The sequence below is a fragment of the Balearica regulorum genome, chromosome 1 (genome assembly GCF_011004875.1).
Source record: "Balearica regulorum gibbericeps isolate bBalReg1 chromosome 1, bBalReg1.pri, whole genome shotgun sequence".
NCBI lineage: Eukaryota > Metazoa > Chordata > Aves > Gruiformes > Gruidae > Balearica > Balearica regulorum.
This window is the reverse complement of record NC_046184.1, coordinates 38,890,824-38,915,589: the sequence shown is the minus strand read 5'-3', so window position 1 is coordinate 38,915,589 and position 24,766 is coordinate 38,890,824. Positions and strand designations below refer to the sequence as shown.

The 24,766-nt window shown below is 42.2% G+C and overlaps 1 protein-coding gene across 2 annotated transcripts in view; it reads left to right on the top strand.

The window, feature by feature from the left end:
* Positions 1-2,513: 2,513 nt before the first annotated feature.
* Positions 2,514-24,766, top strand: part of GRIP1 (glutamate receptor interacting protein 1) — a 334,877-nt gene continuing 312,624 nt past the window's right edge. For both annotated transcript variants that reach the window (XM_075746053.1, XM_075746076.1), the window contains exon 1: positions 2,514-2,703. In XM_075746053.1, the coding sequence (XP_075602168.1) occupies positions 2,649-2,703 (55 nt within the window). In that variant the 5' untranslated portion in view covers positions 2,514-2,648. The remainder of the gene's footprint in view (positions 2,704-24,766) is intronic.

Here is a 24,766-nt window from a genome sequence, read left to right as displayed (position 1 = left end):
CGAAAAAAAAAAAAAAAAGCTAGAAAACGGCTTATTGTGGACTGCAGAGTAGGGCAATCTACTACTTTATTCCTCTGACCTGCAATTTTGCAGAACTCCAGTGCTGGCAAAAAATTGTCTGGAGGATCAGAACTACAATGTTAAGGCTCAATGTTTGTATTTTTTTCATTCATAATGGAAAAGCTAGGAGTAAAAGCTGGACATCAGAGGTAGTAGATAAGATTTAGGACATGGATGACACACGATCATCTGAAGTTTTATTTCATTCCATAGCACTTTAAAGCCCGAGTTTCTTTTAAGAAATGGCAAGAGGTTAGGAGAGTAAGTGCCAAAGTAATTTTTTAAAAGTAGCTATATGCCTTCTAAACCACTTCATTGCCTTGAAACCTGTTTCCCGCCTGTGTATTCTCCACGAATTCTTGGGACAATTTTCAGCACCTGCTCCTGGTGTGGGTGCCTGCTGGGCTGAGCAGCCGCAGAGACTTGTCCCTCTGGGTTTCCTCTGAACCCGCCTCGAGCAGTGCAGTTGCTCTGCCTGCACGCCCCAAAGGCATCTTCTGGAAGCTTTGCCCTGTGAGCAAAGGATCTGGCTGGAGATTTTTATTTTATAATGCTTAGAAATTCACATGCACACTCACATTTTTCTTTAGAAATACCAATAACACCCCCCCCCAACGCTATTTAAGTAAAGGGACTATGAGAGGAAGGAGAATATTAGCATAAACATGTCTCTTCTTGAAGAAAGGACAGAAGACTGTCATTCAACAATGCAGGAAATCCAAATTTAGTCCTCCCAATAATGAAACAAAAATATCAGTGGTCACACAATTCAAACTTGAACCCAGTCTGACACTTCTAAATTAGTAAAATTTGTTTTGTTAACATTGTGCCATTGTTTTTTGTTCTAGATCAGGCATCACCTGTCCTCTCACAGGCAGCAAAAGAGTTGCCAGCAAAAGCAACTCCTTATTGTATACTCTTAATTCAGCAGAAAATCCGGATGTGCCTACCCCTCGTCTGGATCACGCCGGTACTGCTCAGTGATCCCGCCACGTGTGACTGCAGCGTTGCCGATGGTGGGACCACGGCCCAAGTGCAAGGAAGGAAAAGCGAGTCGCTGCAGCTCTCATCAACGGGATTTTAATCAAGGGGGTTTTCATGAGCATCAAGACACACATTCTGCTTGACGCGCTGGCACAAAGTCAACGCTTAAAAACGCTGTGTCAGGAAGCTGTCATTCTGTTTTCAGCAGAAATTAAATCCAGGAAACCTTTCACGTCTTCATCTGAATGAAGGGTTCACGTGTAGTTGTTTGACCACGTAAGAGTACATGATTTCTATAAATATGAGGAAATGACAAACAATACGAAAATAATCACAACATAACTGTTAGGCACGATGAAGCTCATATGAAGTCCACCCCCAGAAGTGCCTTGGGAAAAAAAAAAAAAAGCTTCACTTGTTTTACTATCATTAGAAAATAACATTCAAACCTGACACTTTGAGGTTTTATAGTGGGTTTTTTTCTGTACAAAATAAAAGGAATATTTAATCGCTGCAGCATTAGCCTCCTGTTAGGACATGGCTGTGTCAGAAACAATTTTGGTGGTGAGATTCAAGGTCTTTTGGTCAAAAGGTTGTAAGAAATTGGCTGTAGCAATGACAGAAATCCGACCTGTCACAACCGGGTCCTGGACTCTTTATGGTGCAAATTCTGGTTTATTTGATCAAGAGGCTGTCAGTGCCGTTCCTTGGGAGCTTGCCCGTATTTTAACTCTTTCTTTCCCAGCTTTCCCACATCGGGGCGCAGGCGAACTCGCCCACCTGCAGGAGTAAAGGGAAGGGGACGAGCCCATTTTAACGCTGCGTTCGTGAAGCAGGAGCCGCTGCCCGAGGCGACGGGCCGGGATGGTCGCACACGGCAGCAATCGCCGTCCCCCGCATTTCGGGCGCCCGGAGGGGCCAAAACTCGGATCCTTCCAACAAGTGAGGAGACGGCGACCCCGGGGCGCGCATTTCACGCCCCCCCGCCCCCGCCGTCTCCGCAGCCGTTACCACGCGTGTCACAGCCGCACCCGCAGCCCCCCGCCCCCTCTCCGTCCGCGGCGTGGGCACGGCGGGGTGCAGGGCGGCTCCCCGCGGCCTGCGCCCGGTGCGGCGGCACCGCGCCCTGCCTGGCCCGCACCTGGCGGTCGAGCGACGGCCCCCGTCCCGCCCCGCCCCACCTGGCCCCGCCGTGCCTGAACGGGGCCGGGCTGAGGCCGCCCGCGGGCCTTCCATTGTGCGGTCGGCTGCTCGGGCGGTCCCACCTGCCGGCGGCGGGGAGGGCCGGGCGCCCCCTCTGCGCCTCCCCCTCCCACCCCCCGCCTGTCCCCGGCTGAACCGGGGCGAGCCCGCCCCGCGCCCTCCCTCCCGTCCACCGAGCTGGCGGAGCTCCGCCGCCTCCCCTCCCCCCGTCCTCTCTCCTTCCCTCCCTCTCTCCCTCCCTCCCTCCCACCGCGCGGCCGCCGCCCCTCCGCCGCTGCCCGCCGGAGCCGCCGACTTCCCCCCGAGCGCGGGTCGCCGCCGCCTCGCCCTGCCATGAGCCGCCCCCCCCCGCCGCCGCAGCAGCAGCAGCAGCAGCAGCGCTGAGCGGGGAGTGCGGAGCCATGCCGGGCTGGAAGAAGAACATCCCTATCTGCCTGCAAGCCGAGCCGGAGCGAGGTGAGCGTGGAGCACCGGGGGCAGCTGCCACCGCGAGGGAAGGGAGGAAGGAGAGAGGGCGGGGGGCTGCCGCGCCGCCGGTCCCCCGGTTTCCCCTCAAGCCACCCCGGGGTCACGGCGGCAGTCGCCCCGCGGGGGTTCTGGCGGGCGGCCCCGCGCCTTCCATCTTGCTCCGCCGCCGCGGCAGGAGCGAGGGGCGTGCGGGGCGGCGGCGGCAGGAGGCCGGCACCCGGGGGCCGGGCCGGGGGACACACACCCGGCCGGGCCCCGCTGCCTCCGCACCGGCGGCAACTAACTTTTGTCCGCGGTGCCGCCGCCCGCGCTCCCCCCCGGCCGGGCTCCTAAAGCCAGGGGGGCGTGAGCCAGGCGGGGGGGGGGGGGGGAGAGCTCCGAAGTGACTTCGCGAAACTTCCCTGCGTGGGGCTCTGTCCCGGCGCCGCTGCTCGTGGCGGCGGGGGTCGCGGCTGGACCCGTCCTGTCCCGCCCCGGGGGGCGCCGGCACGGCGGAGCCACGGGCGGCCGCTGCGAACCGGCAGCGATCGCGCCTTGGCGCCGAATAGCGCCCGGAGAGGCTGCCCCGCCGGTCCCGCCATCGGCCGAGGGGTGGCCTCGGGTCCCTCAACCCCGGCGATAGGGGTCGGTACCGGCGGCAGGCGGATAGTTTCTGATCCCTTTCCAAAGTAAACAGTCTATTTATTCTAATAAAAAGGTAACTTTGCCATTTTCTCAAAGAGGATTGCCGTCATGAGAGGTTGTCACTGCTCTAGCCTCAGTCTGTGAGTCAAAGGGGGAAAAAAAAAAAAAGGCTAGTACACCATTTGCACTGAGGAACTTTCAGGTATGCCCGTCATCTTCTATCTTTGATTTGCAGCTTGTTAATACCGTGGTAGCGTGTGGAGTCCTGAGGTAGGACGCTTGGGTTTGGTTGCCGTCGGAGAGATAGCTGTACTGCTAGGGACAAAAATTCAGGGAGCAGTAAAAAAGAGGAGGTTTTGTTTGCTCTGTGGCAGAAGTATTGTACCCTTGCACTGGAGTTGGGGGTCTGTTGCAGAACTGCTGCCGTGCTTCTGACTAGTAAATCCTATCCCTAATGGGAAGTTCCTTGCAAACATATGACATCATAAAGATAGTGGCTGAAACGGGAGTAGGTATTTCAACTGTGAAAAGGTAGATTTTTAGTCTTTCCTCTTAGTAAATACCATCATTACTAAAATCTGTGCTCATATTTCTTTATGTCAGGAATCTGTGTAGCTGAGGAATCGCAGAAATAGGATGGATGACAGTTGTCAAAATGTATCAGATGCTCTCACAGATGAGGAAACTTTTAGAAAGGCTACGTCAGAAACAGGAAAGATTTTTTCATTTCATTCTGCATAAAGGTTGTGTCATGAGCTGTAGCATGCGGGCTTGTCTTTATTCGAAGTAAGCAATGGTAATGGTTTTGCTCTGATGGGTTTTATGCCGTTTAGAATATTGATTTGTTAACAGTTCTTGTTTATTCCTATTTTCTGTTTAATCTCATTCATCTTCGTTATGAAGCTGAATAGATTTATATGTTAATAGTCTTATCACTGATGCTTTTCTTTATTATATTTCCACTGTGTAAATAAAAAAAGAAGCTCTTCTGTGCCTAAAGTAAATGATTACCTTCTAAAGTATGTTGTGTTGTATTTTGCTCAAGTTTAGCTAGTAATTTAGCAGGATTCCAGTTACTGGAACTTTTCTGCTGTAGACTTGGAAAAATATTAAATGGTCAAAATAGTTAATCAGTGTTGAATTTAATAGTCCTTGAGTATGAAGAATAGATGAAATAAAACTTTCAAACTAGCCGGAAAAATGGCCAGTGCCGTAATGAAATGAAGGCACATCTTTAGCTAATGTAGGAGTTTAGTATGGCATTGAGTTAAAAGGCAATTACAGATACAGTTAAATTCTGGTTCAAAGCCAGTTGTGCTAACATCCCCCTCTGCTGTTTCTAGAAAATATTTCTATTCAGTTACTCTGCAGAACATTTTATGTACATTGTGCTATCAAAAGACTTTGGCAAATGTAAATGCTGTTATTTTAAACTAACGTTGTAGCTGGTAATTTTCTATGATTCAGATATGGAGTAATACTGGATGTGAAATACTTAGTAACATAAATTGTATTTATGTCACACGTACAAGCACACTCATGTATAGGATATAAAATACCCATTTGTTCATCCATCCCAAATGCATGTGTATGTTGGATAATAATACTTACATAGAATATAGAAATAAGAAACATTTAAGTGTGTGTATTTTCCTGGATTTTATGTATGTGTAATCTGATTGCTTCGACTGGTGTTTTCCTCTAGTGAGAGGAGCTAGTCTTTATTCAACCCCACGAACACCAGCAGGACTGACTAGTAGTAGTTTTGCTGTATAACAACACAAAACAGCTTAGTGAATTTGGTGTTGAAGTTTCTTGGTGGTGGATACTCCCAAAGCAGACTATAAAAATGAAAGAAAAACCCCCCAAACAAACAGAACACCCCCCACCCCCCCCAACTGACCCAAAAAACCAACTACAAACTAAACCCCAGAAAACAAGTAGCTGAATAATCCCAGTTCGTCCGTGGCTTCCCGCTGGCTTTCCCTGTCATTCTCAGTTTAGTCTATCTGCAGTCTGTACACCCTTCTCTGTCATAATAAACAGTTACTGTGCAGCTTCAATTTCAAGTCTAGTTGTAGCAGCAGGTTTGAACTGGAAAAGAAAAGGTCATTGGGAAAACTGGGAAGGCAAAGATTTCCCTATGGTGAGCCACAAGTGGTTTGTACAGACAATCTTTTCCTGGGCTTTTTCCTTTCAAACCTCAGAGGCTCCCTTTTAACCTCTCCTCAGGAGCTCTGCACCCTACGCATGCACCTGCGTAGAGCTGATCAGGCCTCTTTGTACTCGCCCGCGGAAAGAAGTTGTGGGTGCTAAGGCGTGGGGCTTGAGAGGTGGGTGGATTTGTTAGAGAGGATGTTGGTGCTGCGTGGAAACCTCGCTGTATCCCTGAGGCACCACAGCGTGACAGGTTCACTAGGTACCGATACTCTTGTCTCCGTCCAAACCAATGCAGCATTGCTTTGTGGAGCAGTTCAAATGCTGTTTTATCTCCCCCGATATTCAGTTCATCTAGCACGTCAGGAACTGGATGGCGGTGCTACTGCAGCAGCATGTTTCTGGTGTGAGGACTCAGCTTAAAAAAGTAACCGAGGAGCTCTGTTGTTTTGATGTGAGGAGCTGTCGGAGTATTGCAAATGGCGATATCCTTGTGCGGACACACTGGATTTGCTCCAAGTGGGGTTATTTTAGTATATCAGTATCCTTGTTTGCCCCTTCCTTGCTTCAGAGCACCCCCTTCTTTGTTGAATGACTACCTCAAAAAGTCCTTAGCTCAGCCTGTCTTTGCTGTTCCTACAAGTCATGTGCTGAAGTGGAGGTTATCCAAAAGCTCCACAAAACCAGAATTTTGCTAATGGAAATTGGCTGGTCTTACTGAAATGAAGTAGCAGAGACATGGTCAATGGTGTTGGCTCACCTTGGCAATAACTGATACCCAGAGTGAAGGAGAATAACCTGGGTTAATGTTTCAAGCATCAGAGCGTGTGTGTGCACGTAGGGTTTAGCATTTGTGAGAGTGCTTTGTTGTGGAGAAGATTCTCTTCCCAGGGGTGGCAAACGGTGGTATTTCAACAAGTATTTTTAGTTGTCTTTGCTGGGGAAATTCTGTGCAATGCTTATGTCAACTAAAAAAATCATACTATGCCATTTTTTAGAGGCTAAAACCGTATTTAAAACATGGAGTGGATAGCTGCTTTTTTTGTGCTTAACTGCAGCGCAGTTACTGGGTTTCTGCTGCCTGCTCTGTAACCGAGCAGCACTCTGCAGTGGCTGTGCCACTTCTGGCTTCCACCACCACGGTTATCACAAGGAGTCCCATCATTTAGAGGACAGGAATTGTGCTCTGTGTGGAGTAAAAGAACCATAACGTATGCCTGATACAGGAAACCCTGTGTTTCAAAAATGACATGTGAAGACTTACCAGTGTTAAGACAGTGTCATTAAAATTCAGGGCACATTATCCCCCTCCCCAGTTTTCTGCCTAAGATGCTAAATCAAATCTTGTTGTAAACCACCTAAAACACTTTTTGAGGTGACATGAGAGCAAATACTTTGAGAAGAAAAATGTTCCTGGAATTAATTTTTTTCAATATCCCTTCCAATCAAGTTAAATGGAAGCATTTTATGGAACTTCTGTTTCAACTTTATGGCTGATCAAGTTTGACAGGAGTACAGAAAATAGTATTTGTGTATCTTGTATGTTCACTATGGGTCTGCTCAAGATCCCTTAATGTACATGGTTGTTAATTTTAAGAATGCATCTAAGTATACTTTGATCTTGGTGGGTGTTTTTGTTGGGTTGGTTTGTTTGATTAAAGAAAAAAGGTATGATGCCTTCTGCAGTTGTTCTGCCTCTGTGCTTAACATGGTAGTCCAGTTATATCGAGGAAGAAGAAAAGACTGTACTTTTGTTTTCTGCTCTTCCATCTATCTTCACAGTTATTGACCATCAGGGAAGAATTTTAAAGGAAACATTAAGAAATGTTTTAAAACCCATGACTCAAAGATAAAAAAAAATGCAAGTATTTTGTGAATCCTGCCTCAAATACAAAACTAGTGTGTTCTCATGCAAGGTGTTCTGTCAACAAGCATCGATCCCTGAGGTTGCTGCTGTGTGAGCTTGTCTGCTCATCTCAAGCTGGAAGAGAATCAGTTTCTCGGCTAAGGGAGAGATGTGGGCCTGTTACTGAACTTCATCACGTTACTGTGGCTTAGCAGTTTACATCTGATCAAACGAGGCCACTTCAGCAGAGGATGTGCTTCATACTCTTTCCAGGTGCGTGTTAAAAAATTAGTTTGCATTTTTGACGCAAAAGGCCAAGGATAACTGTTCATTATCTTTAAACTCTTGCCTAATAAAGCAAGAGGAATCTCTTCCTTGAGCTTAAGTGGGTCCTCGGAAACTGAAGAAAGTAAGAGCTGGAGACCTAGTGCTTGCATTTGCCTGACTGATTTGTAAACTTTGGGATGTCAGGAAAGCTTATGATTGGAAACCTTGTGCAAAGGCTTTCTGTCTTTATCTGTTTTCTCACTTGTGTCACATGCCTCCTGAAAAGTTGAAGTATAAACCAGATGGCAGAAAACCTTTTGTGAGGAGAGGATGTGCTTACAGTGGCAGTGCTAAGAATCAGGAGTGGGTGTTGGGGGAAAACATTGGGATTCCAGCTCCGGGGGAGGGATGCTGGGAAGATCTTCTCTACCCCAGTGGAGGCATTCCCTAGAATCATGGAGTCATGGAGTGGTTTGGGTGGGAAGGGACCTTAAAGACCATCTAGGTCTTTAGACTATATGGTCATCTGGACCATAGGCAGGGACACCCCCAGTAGACCAGGTTGCTCAAAGCCCCATCCAACCTGGCCTTGAACATCCCTGGCCCCAGGGATAAGGCATCCAAAACTTCTCTGGGCACTCTAGACTTCATGTAGAGTCTAGACAGATACCTAGTGAGTGAACAATTGGGGCATTTGGGCAGTTTTTGCTATGCGAAGCATGCTGTAATTGCTTACCTTTAAGGTGAGGAAGTCATGAATACCGGTGGTGAGGACAACAACGGAAGGAAACATCACCCTATCATCTTAGCTGCTGACATAACATAAGAAGCTGGCTTAACTATAGCTGCCTTCCATCCCTCCAGTAGCATATGAAAATATAATTAAATCTCAAATTTGAAAACACTAATAATAAAAGATATATTAATAACAAAACACTAATTACAAATGGTATGTATTTTGTCCTTGTCAGGGCTTCTGCCTCCTTGCACCTCATTCTGACTGAGCTGCCTCTTGGACAGTTGATCTTTCTCCATTTGCTAAACTGAACACTGGTGAAGACCATTTGCCAGGTGGGATAAGATGACACTCTAGAGCTGGTTTTCATCAGCATGCAAAGGACATGGATGCTGTGTCGATTTGTTCATTCTTTCTCTTACAACCAGCTGAGACCAGGAGGGCTCTAACACAGGGATGGAAAGAAGGCAACAATTGCTCCCTGGTGCCCTTTTAGCATGAAAAGAACTGAGAATAAGCAGAAAGCTTCTCCATCTCTTGTGATCTGCACAGCCAAGTTAACAGCATTTTATGACCTCCAGTATTAAAAGAATTTGATTAATGCTGCAGAATCTTCATGAGGATATGCTCTTTACTGATTGCTGGAAGGTGATTGTCTACTGTGTCTGGGTCATAACCAAGTTTTTTTTCCCCATATAGAAAGAAAATGTGAGATACTGGGTGTAAATAAACAATTTCTATTTTTTGCAGAGGCGAAACAGGTTTTGCTAATGTTCATCAAAAGTGGAGTTAGACTTGCCGTCAATGAGTGATGACTTACTGATGTAGCAGCAGTCTAGCTGCCCTCAAAGAACAGCAGTATGTAGAAGTTGAAGCACTGACAATATTTGCCACTTATGGGCACAGTTGCTTTTGTAGTTATCTGAGAGCCATGAAGGGTATAAGCTCTAAACGTAAGTTACTCATCAGCGTTTCTTGTGCACTGAAACTTTAGCATAACCTGAAACACAGAAGCTTCAGTGTGAGATCCCTCAGTAATTTAGCCTTAGGCAACTTTTCTTGAATGTCAACACACACCAATTTATTCCCACTATGGATTGTATTTTTGTGTGATTCAAAATTACCTGAGCTGCCACTGCTCAAGGTTCTCCACGAAGAGCTGTCAAGGCTGTGTTGGTGTAAAGGACTTGCAGTAGGCAAGGCTCGATGGTACGCTTTCTCCACATTGCTCACGTCTCAGCCCTGTTTAACCATGCTGGTGCTTATGAAGAAGGATGCACTGACTCAGCAGTTGTCTGTAAGGATCTTCTGATTGTAGCTGTGAAATTCTGTGTTGTTTGGATGTTTTTCCTAAGCCATTTGAATTTATGCATGTTGAAATGTCAGAGTACCGTCCATTCTGACCTATGCAAAAAGACTTAACGAGATGTGTCGGCATCCTACATGGGTGGGAGACAGGGCGATCACCTGCTCAGAGGTTCAGTCTGGCAAGATGAGCATGACACCCTGTAAAATTTAGGGTAAACCAGTAACATTTATGTTGGATACAGGTCATCTTGATTACTATATCACCACACTGATTTTTCTTCGTTCCCTCTTCCTGCTGGCACAGGCTGTGCTGGGTGACACAAACTGTTCTGGCGTGTCCTGTGGTACGGCAGAGCCAGGTTTTACGCTTCTGAATGATGCTGATGATCTAATGTGGGTTTTTTTATTAAGTCATTATCAGTGCTAATTCTGCTTTTTACTGATTCTGCATCACAAATTAAAAGCAATACTCTTTGCTTACTAATATTTTAGTATTTTAAAGAGAATGCACGAAGGAAAAAGCAGGTAAGCAGGGGCTGATGACTTTGATACTGATACATATTTCACATGGAGTTTTGTTGTCTTCTGTCTTTGAAAATTACCACAGAAATTGAGAAAGACAGGCATGACTGACACAAGCTCAATCTTTTTTGTGCCTTATTTAATTTCTTGTTATCAGTGAAAATCGTCACCGAGAGGATTCTGCTACTGTACAGGGAAAGCTGCAGAGGATATTTTGATAGCTTTACCATCCTCTTTACATACTGGGATCCTGCAGGCATTTAGGGAGTTCCACAGTTGTCTCACTAAAGTTTAAATCTTTGGGGTTTTTTTCTCAAAATAACATAATTTCTTTATTTCTTGACATATAGTTAAAGATAGAAATATAATGATGACAGTTAAAAATAACTGTCAATGACACTTACTCATAATTTTTTTTTTTTTACCAGTGGGACGTGACTGAATTTTTAATGCCGGTATTTTGTGGGGTGCTAATTGAATATTGTGTAACTTTATACCAACGTTTCCTTATTAGCAGACAGGATTTTGAGCGTTGTAAAGTACTGCCAGAACGTGTCCTCCCACTAACTCTCTTTCCTAGGAAGGCAGGCACCACATAAAATCCTTATTTTTGTTTAGTAAGCCCCACTGTGGAGCCCAGCACTTTCTTCCTGAAGCAGTTTCATGGTAGGTGAATGTACAATGAAATGTGATCTCTCTGTCCCACACTGTAAAGTGTGAATTAAAACCAACACATTTACATTTAACCAGCAAACTGAAAAACATCGTATCGGTGACTGGAGCATGTGTTTCAAGTGAGCAGATCTGAGATGATTCTTCATGTTTCAAGCTTTTTGTTTCTATGGGTATCAATTAGCAAGATAGAAGCGATGCCAGCTTTTCTGCAGTTGACCATGGTGGAGACCAGGTGTTCCACAATCCAACACTTGTTAGTCAGTTTAGCTTCTTCTACATTGGGACAATATTCGTGAGAACAATTTTTTCAGACAAACTAATGAAGAACAGTAACTGGCACTTTTTTTTGGGGGGGGTATAGTAGTGGCTAATGTTGTGCCAAATCCTTTAATAGTGGTCAAAAATGTCAGTGGGATGTGTTCTGCATAGGCAGAAGAAAGAAGGTGCATTGAGTCCTTGGGGTAGTGGCTGCCTGTGGTTCAGAGCCATGGTGTTTTCTGATGGGAGGCCTTATTGAAATTTGGTATTAAAATAGGAGTAACACACCTGTGGACTATTTGGATTATCATATCTGCAGACCAGATACTGTGTTCTTTGTGCTGCGATTGCAAAGAGGAGCTTCCCATGCTGTTGCTGTCCACCATCATTGCCAGCTCCTGGTCACCAAAGATCAGCAATGAGCTGGTCCTCACAGGTGCTGCCTCTCACCCAAGAAGCTTTTTTGGCATTGAGCGAAGCCAGGGTAGTTCCAACAACCGAGTTGCATCAAGCTCTCTGCTGTACTCTGCTTTCTCAAAATCTCCTTAAAGCATTGGTGACCAGCAGGATTTTGTCCTCACTTGTGCCCGCACTCTCAGGACGGTGTTGGGACCTGAGTCTGAGATGAGGTTGTTGTGGAATAAACACACCATTTTACTACTTTTGACAAAAATTTAATTTTAGTGGCATTTTCAGTGAAGTGTTTGGATTGTTTTTTCTGTTAGGAATGGGTTATTTACACAACAGCTGGGCAGAAAGTAGAGCGGTGGTCACACAGAAAATACTCTGGGGAGTGAAACTCACTGCCTGGTAAATGGATGCAACTCTGTGGGATTCTGGAGGTTAATTCGCTTGTGCCAGCAAATTTACTGAGCCATTGTAGCTGTTAGTGGAGGCCGTTTCTTAGTCCAAGGTCTCTTCTGAAAAGTCAGAGAACACCATGGCCCAAAAAAACATTGCCTCCTTCACACGTGTCTGCCAGTTTTATTCTTTTGTATTGTTACATTTTCTGGTGGTTTTGTAAATATTGGCAATGTTTTTGTATGTGGTGAGAAGATTTGAACCTCAACCTTTCCAAAATACCTGATTTATTTGATAAAACTTCCAATTTTGTGAGGAATATACCTGTAAATTACTTGACCTTTTTTTGCTAATACTAACCTTTCCCAAACCAAACAAATGGTATATAAGATGTAGGCTTTAAGTAAACTGTGTTGTAAAAGTTTCTACGTACATCATGATTTGACAGGACCGAGGAAATGTGTCTCCTCTCTTACAGACATGTATTTTGAATTTATAATTTGTAGTGCTTTTAACTTTACCTCTTACTAGGACTATTTGCAAAATGTGCAGGAGCCAGATAAACTCGCAGGATTTGCATGTCAGAAGTGAAGCGGTTGATGAAATGCTTTCAGCTGGGGTGTGGGCATCTGTATGGAGAGGGGAGGGAAAGAATGAAATGGGTAATGTATAAGGATAATTCAGTAGCTTTATACTTGTAGCTCTTCTGAGTCAGTAACTTAATTCGGGGAAAGTTACTAGCACCAAAAAGAACCCCAACACCCCCCTCACACCTCAGGCACAAAGTGTCAAAACGAGACTGGTGGTTTTTGTGTGTTCACATTTGCTTATTGAACGCACACATCTTGTAACTTAAATTTCATGTTGTCTTGATTTGAATATTAGAAGGCTTTAGTATTCCCAAGCTTTCCTGTGCTTTCCTGTCATTACAGCTGCTGACAAAAATGATGCACTAACTTAAGCTTTTCTTATGGTCTCTCTTATTTCTTGTGGCTGTCTTGAGCATATTAACCCTAGAGGTTTTGAAATTTCCTATCTGCCTAAGGACATGTTTTCACATGTCCATTGATTCAGGCATGCACTGGTATCTATATTTATGTGTTTGGTTAAAAACCAAAATAATAATGAATACTGTGTATAGTATTAGTTCATCATTCTGCTTAGACACACTTTGGATTTCACTGCTATTTGTTTAAATATTTAGTATCAACTGATTCTTGCCTTCAGAACACTTTAACATGAAAAGAGCCTTAATTTTCAGATGACTTGCCCTCTGTCATTAAATAGATATTTTTCAAACTAAAGCAAAAGAGGAAGGTTCAGCTGCTGGCTCTATATTCTATTTGCTGCTTTTGTCAAAGATCAGGGTAGTAGGTAAGTAGAGCCTGAAGCTATATTCCTATACATATGTTTCTTTTTTGTAAAGAAATTGAAGTAATTTTAAAAAACACAACCTCTGAGAATTTTATGATGACCTCCTTGGGCAGGTGGCTTAAATATAGGCAACATCCTTGTAGTTGAGATATGGAGTTCCAGGTCATCTGAAAAACTTGTATTAATACTTTTCTTTCCCATCCTATAATATACGTCAGGATAGTTTTGACATTTCTTTCCTCTTCCATCACTCCTTGCTTTTTTTTTCTGATCTTAACAGGGTTGGCAGTATTTTTTTTCTGACTCTTTTTTTGGTAACTAGGCATATTTAATTTCTTTCTTTTACTGCAAAGAAAGAAGTCAGCATAAAAAGAAAAAAATAGCTTGATGGGCCTGTTCATTGAAACAGAAAAACTCTTGGGTGTTTAGGCTGATATTCTGAAGAAAAGTTTTAAAAAGTAGCCTTTAATTGACTTATTTCAAGTGTTGCTTATTATTCCTTAGTGCTAACTACCTGTAATAATTACATATAGTGTCTTTTTGTAATTTGTATGGTTTTGCTCTTGGTCATTAAAATAAAAATCCAGTATGTTTATGTGGAACTTCTAAACCTCCTAACTAGCAAATTCTGGATTTTATGCAGTTATATGGACATAATTTTTCTGGGGAGTTTATACTGACTTGTAGATTATTCCTACACAGTTAGGATACTGAGGGTTGTAGTTACATTTAAGGGTTTGTAAGGTTAATGATAAGCATTTTCATGGTATTTAAAAATGTATCTTTTGTGGCATGCTGTAGTCGTAAAGTAAAATACATGATGAGCACAAGTGAAGGTCTGTTCCTGGAACTGTTCTGAAGACATGGTTTGTGACAGTATTCTTTAAAGAGAAAATTTTTTAGCCCATTGTAATGAATCTGGGTGTTCAAGTTCAAGCACATAAATTACCTTCTTTGCATGCAGATTCCAGTCGATAATCAAATATTAATTGTTTTACCTCAATCAATAGGATGCTGAGGATTAAAAAAACCCCGTAAACTTGTCATGAATTGATAATATGTCAGAGATTTGTTTATTAGCGGAATTTGCACATGAAAGGCTTGAACCAGCAAACTGTCCTGTATGGAGTCCTTAATTCAGCAAAATATTTAAAAATATACTCATGTTTTTCTGGATCAGATCATGACGCTCTGTAAACTGTTAGGCTCTAACTGTACGAATGGACAGTGCGCATGGTCCCAGTTCATTTGATGCCAATCTTAAAAAGATCTCTAAGTCAAGGCCTCTGAAACCCTTGCTGCTTACGTGTATGGATACTTGAGAATGAATAATCCCTTTGAAGTCCATGTGCTTAAATTTAAGCTTATACCTTATATGCTTAATGGATCAAAGGATAATTCTAAAAAGAAACTTTATTTTCTTCAATTAAAGATCATTCTTGTGATACATGCTAATATCTGTTTTGTGGGGGGAAAGAGAAAGCCAGTAAAAGGGATTTAAAATATCCTAAATTTTCTCCCTGTCTTTTTATTAAAAGCCTTTTTTCCCAGAGAGCACGTAAAATATATTTTTCTTTGGTGGTATTCCTTTGCTTATTCTTCATATTCTTTGTTGGAAGAGAATTTAAGTGTTTAACTGCAAGATGCTTTATATTCTTTTTTTTTTTTTTTTTCCCCTGGTGGAAAAACATCTTTTCATTTCCACTCATTGAAAAATCTTGGCATTGTGAATGAAAATAATGTGCAAAAAACCCATATACTCAGAGCCGGCAGTTTTATCACCAAAAGCGACACATACCATTTACCCGAACAGGTCTGAGATCCCAGTGCGTTTACAGAGTTGCTTGATTCGTTATCACAAAAATGCTGTTTCATGTCATAGCAGGAGGAAAAATCTTTGTCACAATGAAGACATAGAGTTATTTTTTTTCCAAATGTATCTTTCATATAGATCCTAAAAACCACAAGCTTTTCCCCCACTGCATATTTAAATGTAATAGTCCTAGAAGCAGAAGTTAGCGCTGTACAAAATAGGGTAGCCTGTTGGTTGTCATCAATGAGAATTTTCTGTTGAATTTGTTGAACGTAGGATTTCAGTCGGTTATCTGTGGTGTTGTCATTTGGGACAGCTGCAATTTTGGCTTTGCTCTTTTGGAAACTGGAGTACTGTGGTGGATGAAATGAGAGGATCACCTGTTGAGAAAGAGGGATTTAAACACTGTGGGGCTGTTACTGTGAATTGGCATTGAAAGGTATTTGGAGGAAAAATAGCAGCAATGCTATATCTCTGCTTTGTACCATAATGCCCAGGCAGTTTAATATACATATACTTCTGGATAATCCTTACTACTTTAATTTTATATTCCAGTCTTTCTCTTTTTCTGAACTTCTGATGTATTGTCTGTGCTCTGAAAATGCTTTGTCACCTGGCAGATGTTTCTGAAATCCGAGTGATAACAGAAATATTAAACTTTCCAAAGTCATAAAATTCTCTCAGACAGATCTTGATATTTTCAGCTTTGTCCAGCAGAAGAGACAACTTTGGCTTCATTAGCGCGTTTCATCTTCAGCAGCAGTTTATAAAACCTTAGCCTGCCTTCTTTACAGTGAAGTAGGTATTATTTTGTGGGGGGGAAAGGAAAAAAAAAAAATGGAGGTATGATTGGTGCAAGATCACAGTAGATGTCTGCTTTGCAGTTTGACCTCTCTCATGTCTGGTTCTTCAGTCAGTGGAACACTGTGGTCTGTAGTCTTTCCTGTGTGCAGGAATTGTACAAGATTTCTCTTTAATAGTTGGTTAGAAAATATGACCAGAACAAAGAGAGGCGCTTTTTTCTGGGGGAAAAAAGTTGCACTTGTGTGAGTAAAAGGCATAGGAAGGATTGCAAGTCCACTTGCTCATCCTTAGAAGCAGGAAGACAATGTCAAATGGAAACTCCACTTCTATGTTGGCATACAGGGAGTAAGCTGAATAATAATAAAAAAGCCGAATAAAACCAATATTATTCTGCAATATGATGCCGCTATAAATCTCTTGTAGTGTTCTATAGCTTTCCAGACAGTTAATAAATAAATAAATTCTGTTAACAGAAAATACTCACACATTTGTCTCTAAACAGACTTCAGTATTGCGATGGTAAGGAACATTGGTGTATAAGTCATTGAACTGTATGAATATTTATTTGTGTGTGCTTGTTTCCTGCTTTACTGGTGCATCTCAATGTGTTTATTGAAGGTTTCCCTGAAAAAAAGTCCTCAAGGAACATCTTTTGAACATAAATGTCCAGTTGGGGGAAGAGAGGCATTATTTTCGTAATGACAATGTCGTCTTTCTCCTTGAACTGAGGTGCTGCATAAAAGGTAGACAAGAATAAAAGCACTTTTGCTTATTTGATCTTCCAGGAGCAAGTTTATGACCTGCCATTGCAGAGTTTGGGGGCTGATAATCTGTAAGCCCAGTTGCACAGAAGAGAGGAGATAATTTTTTCCTTTGCATGTAAAACCAAGAATTTACATTCAATCTTGGAAAAAATCCACTCAGCTAATACTAAGATGTGAATGCCAAGGTACATAAGCATGTACAGAAGAATAGTACCAAGTTGGACTTGACAGTGTTGGATTTATGGTTGGACTCAATGATCTTAAGGGTCTTTTCTGAGAGACTGGTTTAGCTGGTAATCTTCATCCTTCTTCCTGATGTCCCAGTAATTTGGACTACACTGGAGACAGTTGCTGAGATTGTTCTCAGACACATTTAGGTTTTACTGCTGAATTTTTCCTAAGCCTCATGCCTTACTGAGCTTCTAGGGTTGCCTTTTTGATGGTGATGGACTTAAATACCTCGGCTGCTTCCCCAATACTGGGAAACATTCATTTTCTGTCTGACCTGAGCAGGTACTGCTCACTTTCCACGTGACCACCTCTCACCTTTCCTTAAGCTATGGCATCACCTGGCATAGTAGAGAGAAGTAAATAGTTTTTACGTTAGGTTCTTCATTCCACTGTCAGCGTCGTGTTCTGCTTCCTTCTAAAACTGAGTTTGGAATGTGGTTTTATGTAATTGATCCTTTTTTGTGGTATTTCAAGGTTGCAATGAATTAGGGAAGTTATGGGAAGGATGTGGATCTTCAAGGCAAAGTACAGACTCAGTGGAAAACACAGGCAAACAGGTAGAATATATTGCCATGAAAGCTGTATTAAATTGGCAATGGTGAGAAATCCAAATTGATTAATGGTTCTTCATAAGATGTTTTATTAAATAAAAAAAGAAAAAAAAGTAAAATTTGCAAAATGTTATACAGTGAATAGGGATTGTGCTATGGTGTTCAGAGATGTGAGCTAATATTTGCCCATTCAAGGAAATACTAACAAAACGTCACTTTGATTGGAGAAAAGAACAACTTAAAGGTCTGCTGGTTCCTTCATCTGCTTTTTTACATACAGTATAGACTGTGTAACCATAAATTGAGATTCAGAACATGATTTGTTTTCAAGAAGTTTCTAATTTTTATTCTTTAAAAATCAAATTAGGATATTTAAACTTAGGAATAAGCAAAAATCCATGGGGTGAAATTGTTTGAAACTGCTTTAATTACATCTCCTGTCATTCTGCAAGTGTTTTAATTTCTTTTGTGGTGAAGTGTTTAATAATCCTAATAAAAATGTGGGTTTGTATTTTATTTTTGTAGTTAGATTAAAATGAGATATTTCTTAGAAGGAAAAACAACAGAAAATTGTTTTTCCAGTAACCTAAGTAACCCTGAGTGAGCTCCTAGTTTATCTAATATTCTGTATTTCCATTTGTTATATTAACCTTGATGTCTTCACATGTTATTAGTCTTTTTTAAATGGCCTCATAACATTTCATTGTTTGTTTCCTTTAACAATCTTCAACTATAGTAATGCATCTTTTTTTTTTTTTGTAATTTTGATTGATTTTTGTTTTAACAGAAAGAAAAGGAGTGAGAAAATGTTGTTCAAACAAGAACACTCTGTTTTCCATGTTCATTGGAGCAGAGGTTCCTTGTCATCTACTTTGACTGTGACCAGGTCTGGTATTTCCTGCTTCAAGGCAATAAACTCTGTTGCAGAAATGCAGAGTAACGTTCCTCTTGGGGATATTGGTTAGAAATGTATTACTGTCCTGAAGTTTGAGAATTTGTATCACATTTGAAGCTTCTGTTTGTATTTTATTGCTTACTATTATAATGTGAGTATGCTTGTCATCTCTACAAATGCCTGATTTAATCCTGTAATCTGTTGGCTTAGTGGTATTGTATGGAAATGCAAAATTAGGCTGTGAATTTCATTGTGTGAAGAAAGTCTTCATGTTATTACTTAATAATTCTGACGAATATTCTGGTTTTCTTGAGAATGGGTAAGCAGACGTTACCCACTGGGGTATGCCCGGTGTATCTGTCCTTGCCACTGCTCTCCATGTTCTTTGTTGCAGAGGCCTCCTGTACTTAGGCTGCACGTTGCTTGTCTCTCCTTCACACCTATGTAGTTGGTCAGTGTCTGGGATAAATATATATATATATAGATATATATATATATAAAAAAATATACATATATATGTAAAAATTTATTTATCACAGTTAACTTGACTGTTGAGAAGATGGGTAAGAGAAGGAGATAGGAGAAGAGGGAAGTGTTTCTGCCCATGTATTGGAGAGCTTGGAAAAGCTGGGGACCTCTGGCTGAGACTGAGGGCTCTCTGCTTCCATTTCCTTGCTGTTTCAGTTGGAAGTTATTCTGGCTAGAGCTACAACTCTGCCTGCGGGTTTGTAAGCTCTGGGGCTGGGAATAGGGAAGCCTTGAAAGCCCAAATAATTTCAAAATCTAATGCAGAACCTCTGAAGCCCCCCTGTCCTTGGTGATTCTACATAGTGAAATATCCTGAAGCCATTGATCCAGCAGCTCAACATGGGAATGACCAGAATCCATATATAGGCTTTTTGATAATACTTTCTGTGTGTTGAAGTTTATGCATTTTTTTCTTGAAACACTTCATTTTTGACAAATCAGTAATTAGTTGGAAAACTTTTAACTCTTGTTTGTAAGGATCAATAATAAAGTTACTGTCACTGGCAAGATGCGGACTTACTGTTTGAACCCAGAAGTGTAAGTTCCGTGGCACTGTAGAGAGAATGTAGTGAAGAAAAATACCATCTGATCGTATCAGAAAAGTATACATCATAAAGAATGAGAGAGATAACTTCTAGGAAGAAGACCAAGTAGAAAAGACCTTCTACTCGAGAAGTTGGAATAGTTGGAATTGTCTGCTTAGTATTGTCTGTGGTCGTCTCGCTGCAAGTGAGATGGATGTTTTGATGTGCCTTGGAGTGACTTCTACAGGAAGACTGTAAACTGATGTGGTGGTCACTCTGTAAGCCATTCTGCATGTGTCGTGACTGGTGGCAGCAAACGCGTGTGCAGCTTTTGCAAAGCCATTTTTTTGTCTTGTCTTTAATTGGGGGTTAACTGCTATGAAGAACGTGTGTTCAGTAGCGGACAGAACCGAGCTGCTCTAGCACTGTTCCTGCTTTGGAGCAGCAGGGTGCAAGTACTGTGGCAGCCGTGGTACTAAAAGTTTAAAATTTTTTTGTGAGTAATTATTTATGAAAATAAATAATAAATCAATATAGTAGCTTGTATATATTTTGATTTTACTCTCATCTGGCTTTCTCTCTGGCCTGGTTTGTAGCATGAAGGGCATGCCCAGCAGTACTGGGCAGCAAGCTCTTTGTTTCAGCAATTTAATGGGCACCCATCATTGTAGTTTGCACCCAGCAACAGGAGGAATTTCCAGCAATAGCTACAAAGCTTCCCAAACAATTTCAACTGTTGATTTACTTGAGGTGCCAGAAAGCTTTTTCCACTTGAGATTCTATGCATGTGATTTGTCATCCCTGGGCTTTTTCCCTGTTTTCTCCTTCCTGCTTCCTAATAACAAAAGGTCTCTGAACCACTCCTCCTCTTCCATCTCACCTGTTCTTCTTTTTTCTTTCTCTGTCTTTCTTATTAATCTTTCTTCTATCCATTTTCTACCATCTTTTATCCTTGTTTCTTCAGATTTTTCTTGTCATGGAGTTATATATATATGTATTATCATTATTATATTATTATTATTGCAGCCTTCCAATACCTGAAGGGACCCTACAGGAAAGCTGGAGAGGGACTGTTTACAAGGGCATGGAGGGATAGGACAAGGGGTAATGGCTTTAAACTGAAAGAGTGTAGATTTAGATTAAATATAAGGAAGAAATTCTTGACTGTGAGGGTGGTGAGGCACTGGAACAGGTTGCCCAGAGAAGCTGTGGATGCCCCATCCCTGGAAGTGTTCAAGGCCAGGTTGGATGGGGCTTTGGGCAACCTGGTGTAGTGGAGGGTGTCCCTGGCCATGGCAGGGGAGTTGGAACTAGCTGATCTTTGAGGTCCCTTCCAACCCAAACTATTCTATGATTCTGTAATTGTAGATAAGTTGCACTGTAATGGTGGTGAAGACAAGCTAGATAAGATGTATGCTTGTTGTCATCCGGGCGGAACTTAAAACTTTTTCCCCCAGCAATACAATAAGTGAGTATATGGGCAAACTGCTGCATCTGCATAGAATCAAGAGGAAAAATGCCAAAAAAGGACTGAAAAGATCATTTTGTCTAGTGTTATTCAGCCTGTGGTTCATGAATCACTGCTGGCCCATAAATCGCTATGGAATAGTTCTTGAAACAATTACAAAATGCCCCAGGCGCACGCACACTCCCACACGCTCAGCAGGATTGTGTCCGAGTAGATGGGCAGGCATAGTCAGCAGTTGGCTCTCAGCTGCTGTCCAAGCCTCATTAAAATGTTTATTGCTGTCCAGTTCTGAGTTCATGAAAGTTCTGTTGTTTTACTCAAATATTAGGTATCCTTGTTCTCAACTTCCTGTGATGCCAATACAATAGTTAAACCTGGAGCTTTATTGCTCAAGGAAGTCACTGTCTCTGGCTTGCAGTCCAGATCTCCTGCAGCGAGTTATAGGCTGCTTTCCATGCCTAATACCCTGTCTGCTCATAGAATAGTTTTAGACCCCATAGTCCCATAATCCCAGATCTGACAAATTTTCTTTCTAGCCTTATGCTTCATTTTCATCCATTTCTGGCTAATAAATTTTTCCTTACCCTGGTCTGATAATTGTTCTCCTGTATTCTTCATGTTTGCTCTCAAGCTGCTGCTGGTGGTCACAGTATTGTATGTGTTCTAACACCTACATTCTGTATCTGAGTGTAAAGCTTTTTACAGTAATCCTTACAGGAAAAGACCAGTTTTGTCCTTGTATGCGGCATGCTTAGTGAGATCAGGGCTAATGCTTTCTTATGGGCACGTATTAGAAATCTGAGAAATTAACCTGCTGAATTCTTTTTTTATGAATGTGTCTAAATACCTTGTTTAGTGATTGGTTTTGTACTGTAGCTAAATTTCAGTAATTTTCTATCATACATTTGTGATGCAAATTTGAAGCCCTTTCCCTAATGCATGTAAATAGGAAGATGTTCTAAAGAAAAGGTTATTCTGAAAAATAAGACTTCAGGTATATTCACTTGTTTCAAGTATGATAAAATCCTTCCAACTCTCTGACCCATTTGGTTGAAACAAGAACAGCAGGAGCAACAGTCACCCAGAGGCAAATAATTAGCACAGATTTCAGGCCAGTTAAGATCTGGCAAAGAAACAGATACCTACAGAGTTCTATGTTGTGAGTAAGTAGCAACTGTAATAACAGGTAGTAATAATAATGAAAGAATTGCAGGAGGAAGTAGTTCCCGCAGAGTGGCTAGTGGCTGATTTTCATTGTATTGAAGGGATATCATAGAGAATGAGGTCAGCTGGTACAAATTCTACTGTCTATGCTTTTTGCCCCCCCTCTATGTGGTAAGGAATAGAAGTCAATCCCCCTCTTCCAAGAAGAGGAGGAATTCAACAATATTAAGGAAAAAAACCTGCCATGAACAAATCCAGGTGTTCTTGTTTTATCCTTTCAAGGAGAAAGAGTTATCTAGTGCAAAAAAAACCTTTCTGATAAAGGCCAAAAGTGTAATTAAAATTCTTGGCATCCAAAATGAGCAGGAGCTGATAAAGAGCCCTTTTAGTAAATATTTCCCCTTAGGACCCACAAAGGAACCTGGTATTACTTTCCATTCTGCTTCTGGAGGATGTAATTAAAGTAGAACAGGAGCTTCTGAATAAAACAAGCAACATGTGAAATTTTACAGGTTTGGGGAGGAAAAATCCATTTCATATTCATTTCCCCAAAGTATATGGAGCAGAGGCTTTGCTCACAAAAGAAACTGTTTTACCAACTACATGAATGGAGAAATTTGTTCTAGGAAATAAATAGACAAATACATAGAAGTTCTCAGGAGAAATGTGGTATCAGCTGCACTCCAGCCATCATTAGATTCATTGTGGGTTTTCAGGGCTCCGAGCCTGAAGACCACAGCCGCAGTGTTCCAAAATGAATGTCTCAGCAGTAATGGTATCGTTCAAGGGGGTTTCACAAATCGGTGCTTTGTAAACGGATGTGCTCTTGGAGGTGTGTTTTCATGAGTGCTCTTGGACGTCTCAAGGTGGCGTGCCACAGATGGACAGGATTTTATGGCTTGGTCCCAACAATAGCAGTATCCACTGGCACTGAACTTGCATCACCACAGGGGGTTGAATCTTGGTATTTGGCTTAACTGGAAGTAAAATTTTTAAAACCGGCAGCCTAATATTCAACCATGCTTTGGGAGAGAGGCGGAAATTTCTTGGAGAAGTTCCAATGGATTTCATATGTATTGGAGGCTGAGTAGAGTGGAGGGGTACAAATTCATACATCTTTAAGGTAGTCATGAGAGTAACGTGGTGCTTGACGGCCTGACACCTGGCGTGGGTGGGCTGGCAGTCAGCGTGTACCTAGCTCTGAACTGGCCACCACATGCACTAGCATGCCCTGTGGGGATGTTAAAAGGGCCGTGGGGATGACCTTCGAGTGTGGTAGGGTGGAAGAGCATCAGTAGTGGGGAAGGGGGCAGAGGAGAGCCTGTGGGATTTGAGGAGGGGACGACTTCATCAGTGGAGAAGCAAACTCCTCTGTTTTTGCTGTGCCTGGTACAGCTGTTCGTGTTACGTCCTACAGCTGCTGTCCTGCTGCTTCAGTGGTGCTTTCTGCCCTTATTGCTGTTACAAAGGCAGAATCTGCCTCTGTCACAGGTCTCTGGGAGGAAAGTGTCTTTCCTGTTTTAATTTTGGTATTTTTTCTTCTCTAAGTTGTTTTTTAATTTAACTGCTATTTAGAAACAAGGGGTGAATTCAGACTGTCAGGTGGCATTTATTGTGCATGCAGAAGTTTACAAGGGAGTAAAGTCAAACTTGCCTTAGAGAAGGGCCATAGTCAGACTACACTGAGTGCGTGTGTTACAAACATTCCTTAATTACTGTATATGTGTGGGATATGTACTATACATATGCCTCCCCCCACCCTGGTATTCAGTGCAAAGATGAATAGTGATTGCTTCCTTAGCAGTTAATTAATGTTTTTTTCTTTTCATTGTTCAGGATGTGGCCAGTGCCTCATTACTCAAACATTCTTCAAATTTAGAATTACTCACTTTCTAATGAATTCTGTGGCCCTCATCACCATTGTATCTGACTACTTAACCATGTTTTATGAGGCTAGGCAAAACTCTGATCATCTCCATTGTATTGGTGGCAAACCAAGGAACTGACAGCTTAAAATAAAAATTACCTGCTAATTTTTGTGACCACTGCTGAGACGCTCTTCCACTCCACTTAATCAGAAAGCAGCATTAGGTAAAAGATTCCTTCGCTGCCCCCCTTGGCCTCAGTTGCATTCAGGTTTTGGCAGAGTGCAGTGAGTCCCTGCGGGTAGCTGGTTTCAGGTTTTGGGAAGAAGAGATGGAGACTGGACAGGACAGGGTCAGTCTTGCTTGAAACTGGGGTGCAGGGATTTCTTGGGGGGGAAATGAAGGGTTACCTTGAAGGCTGTGGTACAGGGTGCCAGGAGGACCAGCACGTGGACTCTGGTGTCCTCCTTCCTGTAGCCTTCAATCTCTTCCTTTTAGATGTTTGTCATTTATACTGGTTCCCCTTTCCATGATTCCCATTCTGTGTGACAAGTGCAATCTCTTAATTTTCTGCCTTCTCCCTGTAGCTCCTAACTAGCTTTCTAGTTTTTGTTTTGTTTTTTTTTTTTTTTTCTCGTCTAATTTGTTTGTCCATTGGTTCCAAGTTTTCTTAGCTTCTGCTTCTGCAATGCTCTTGGGCACCTTGCTCTGATCTGCATGTTTGGGTTTTATTACAGTACCATTTGTCTCATGGACAGAAAAGGTTCCCCTGTGTCCCTTTTATCTCCTGATCTGTTATCCACTGCTGAAGAAGACGTTTTCTGTCTTTGTTCGTGTAGTCCTAGGCTGACGGGAATGGGTGGCCCATTCCAGGCT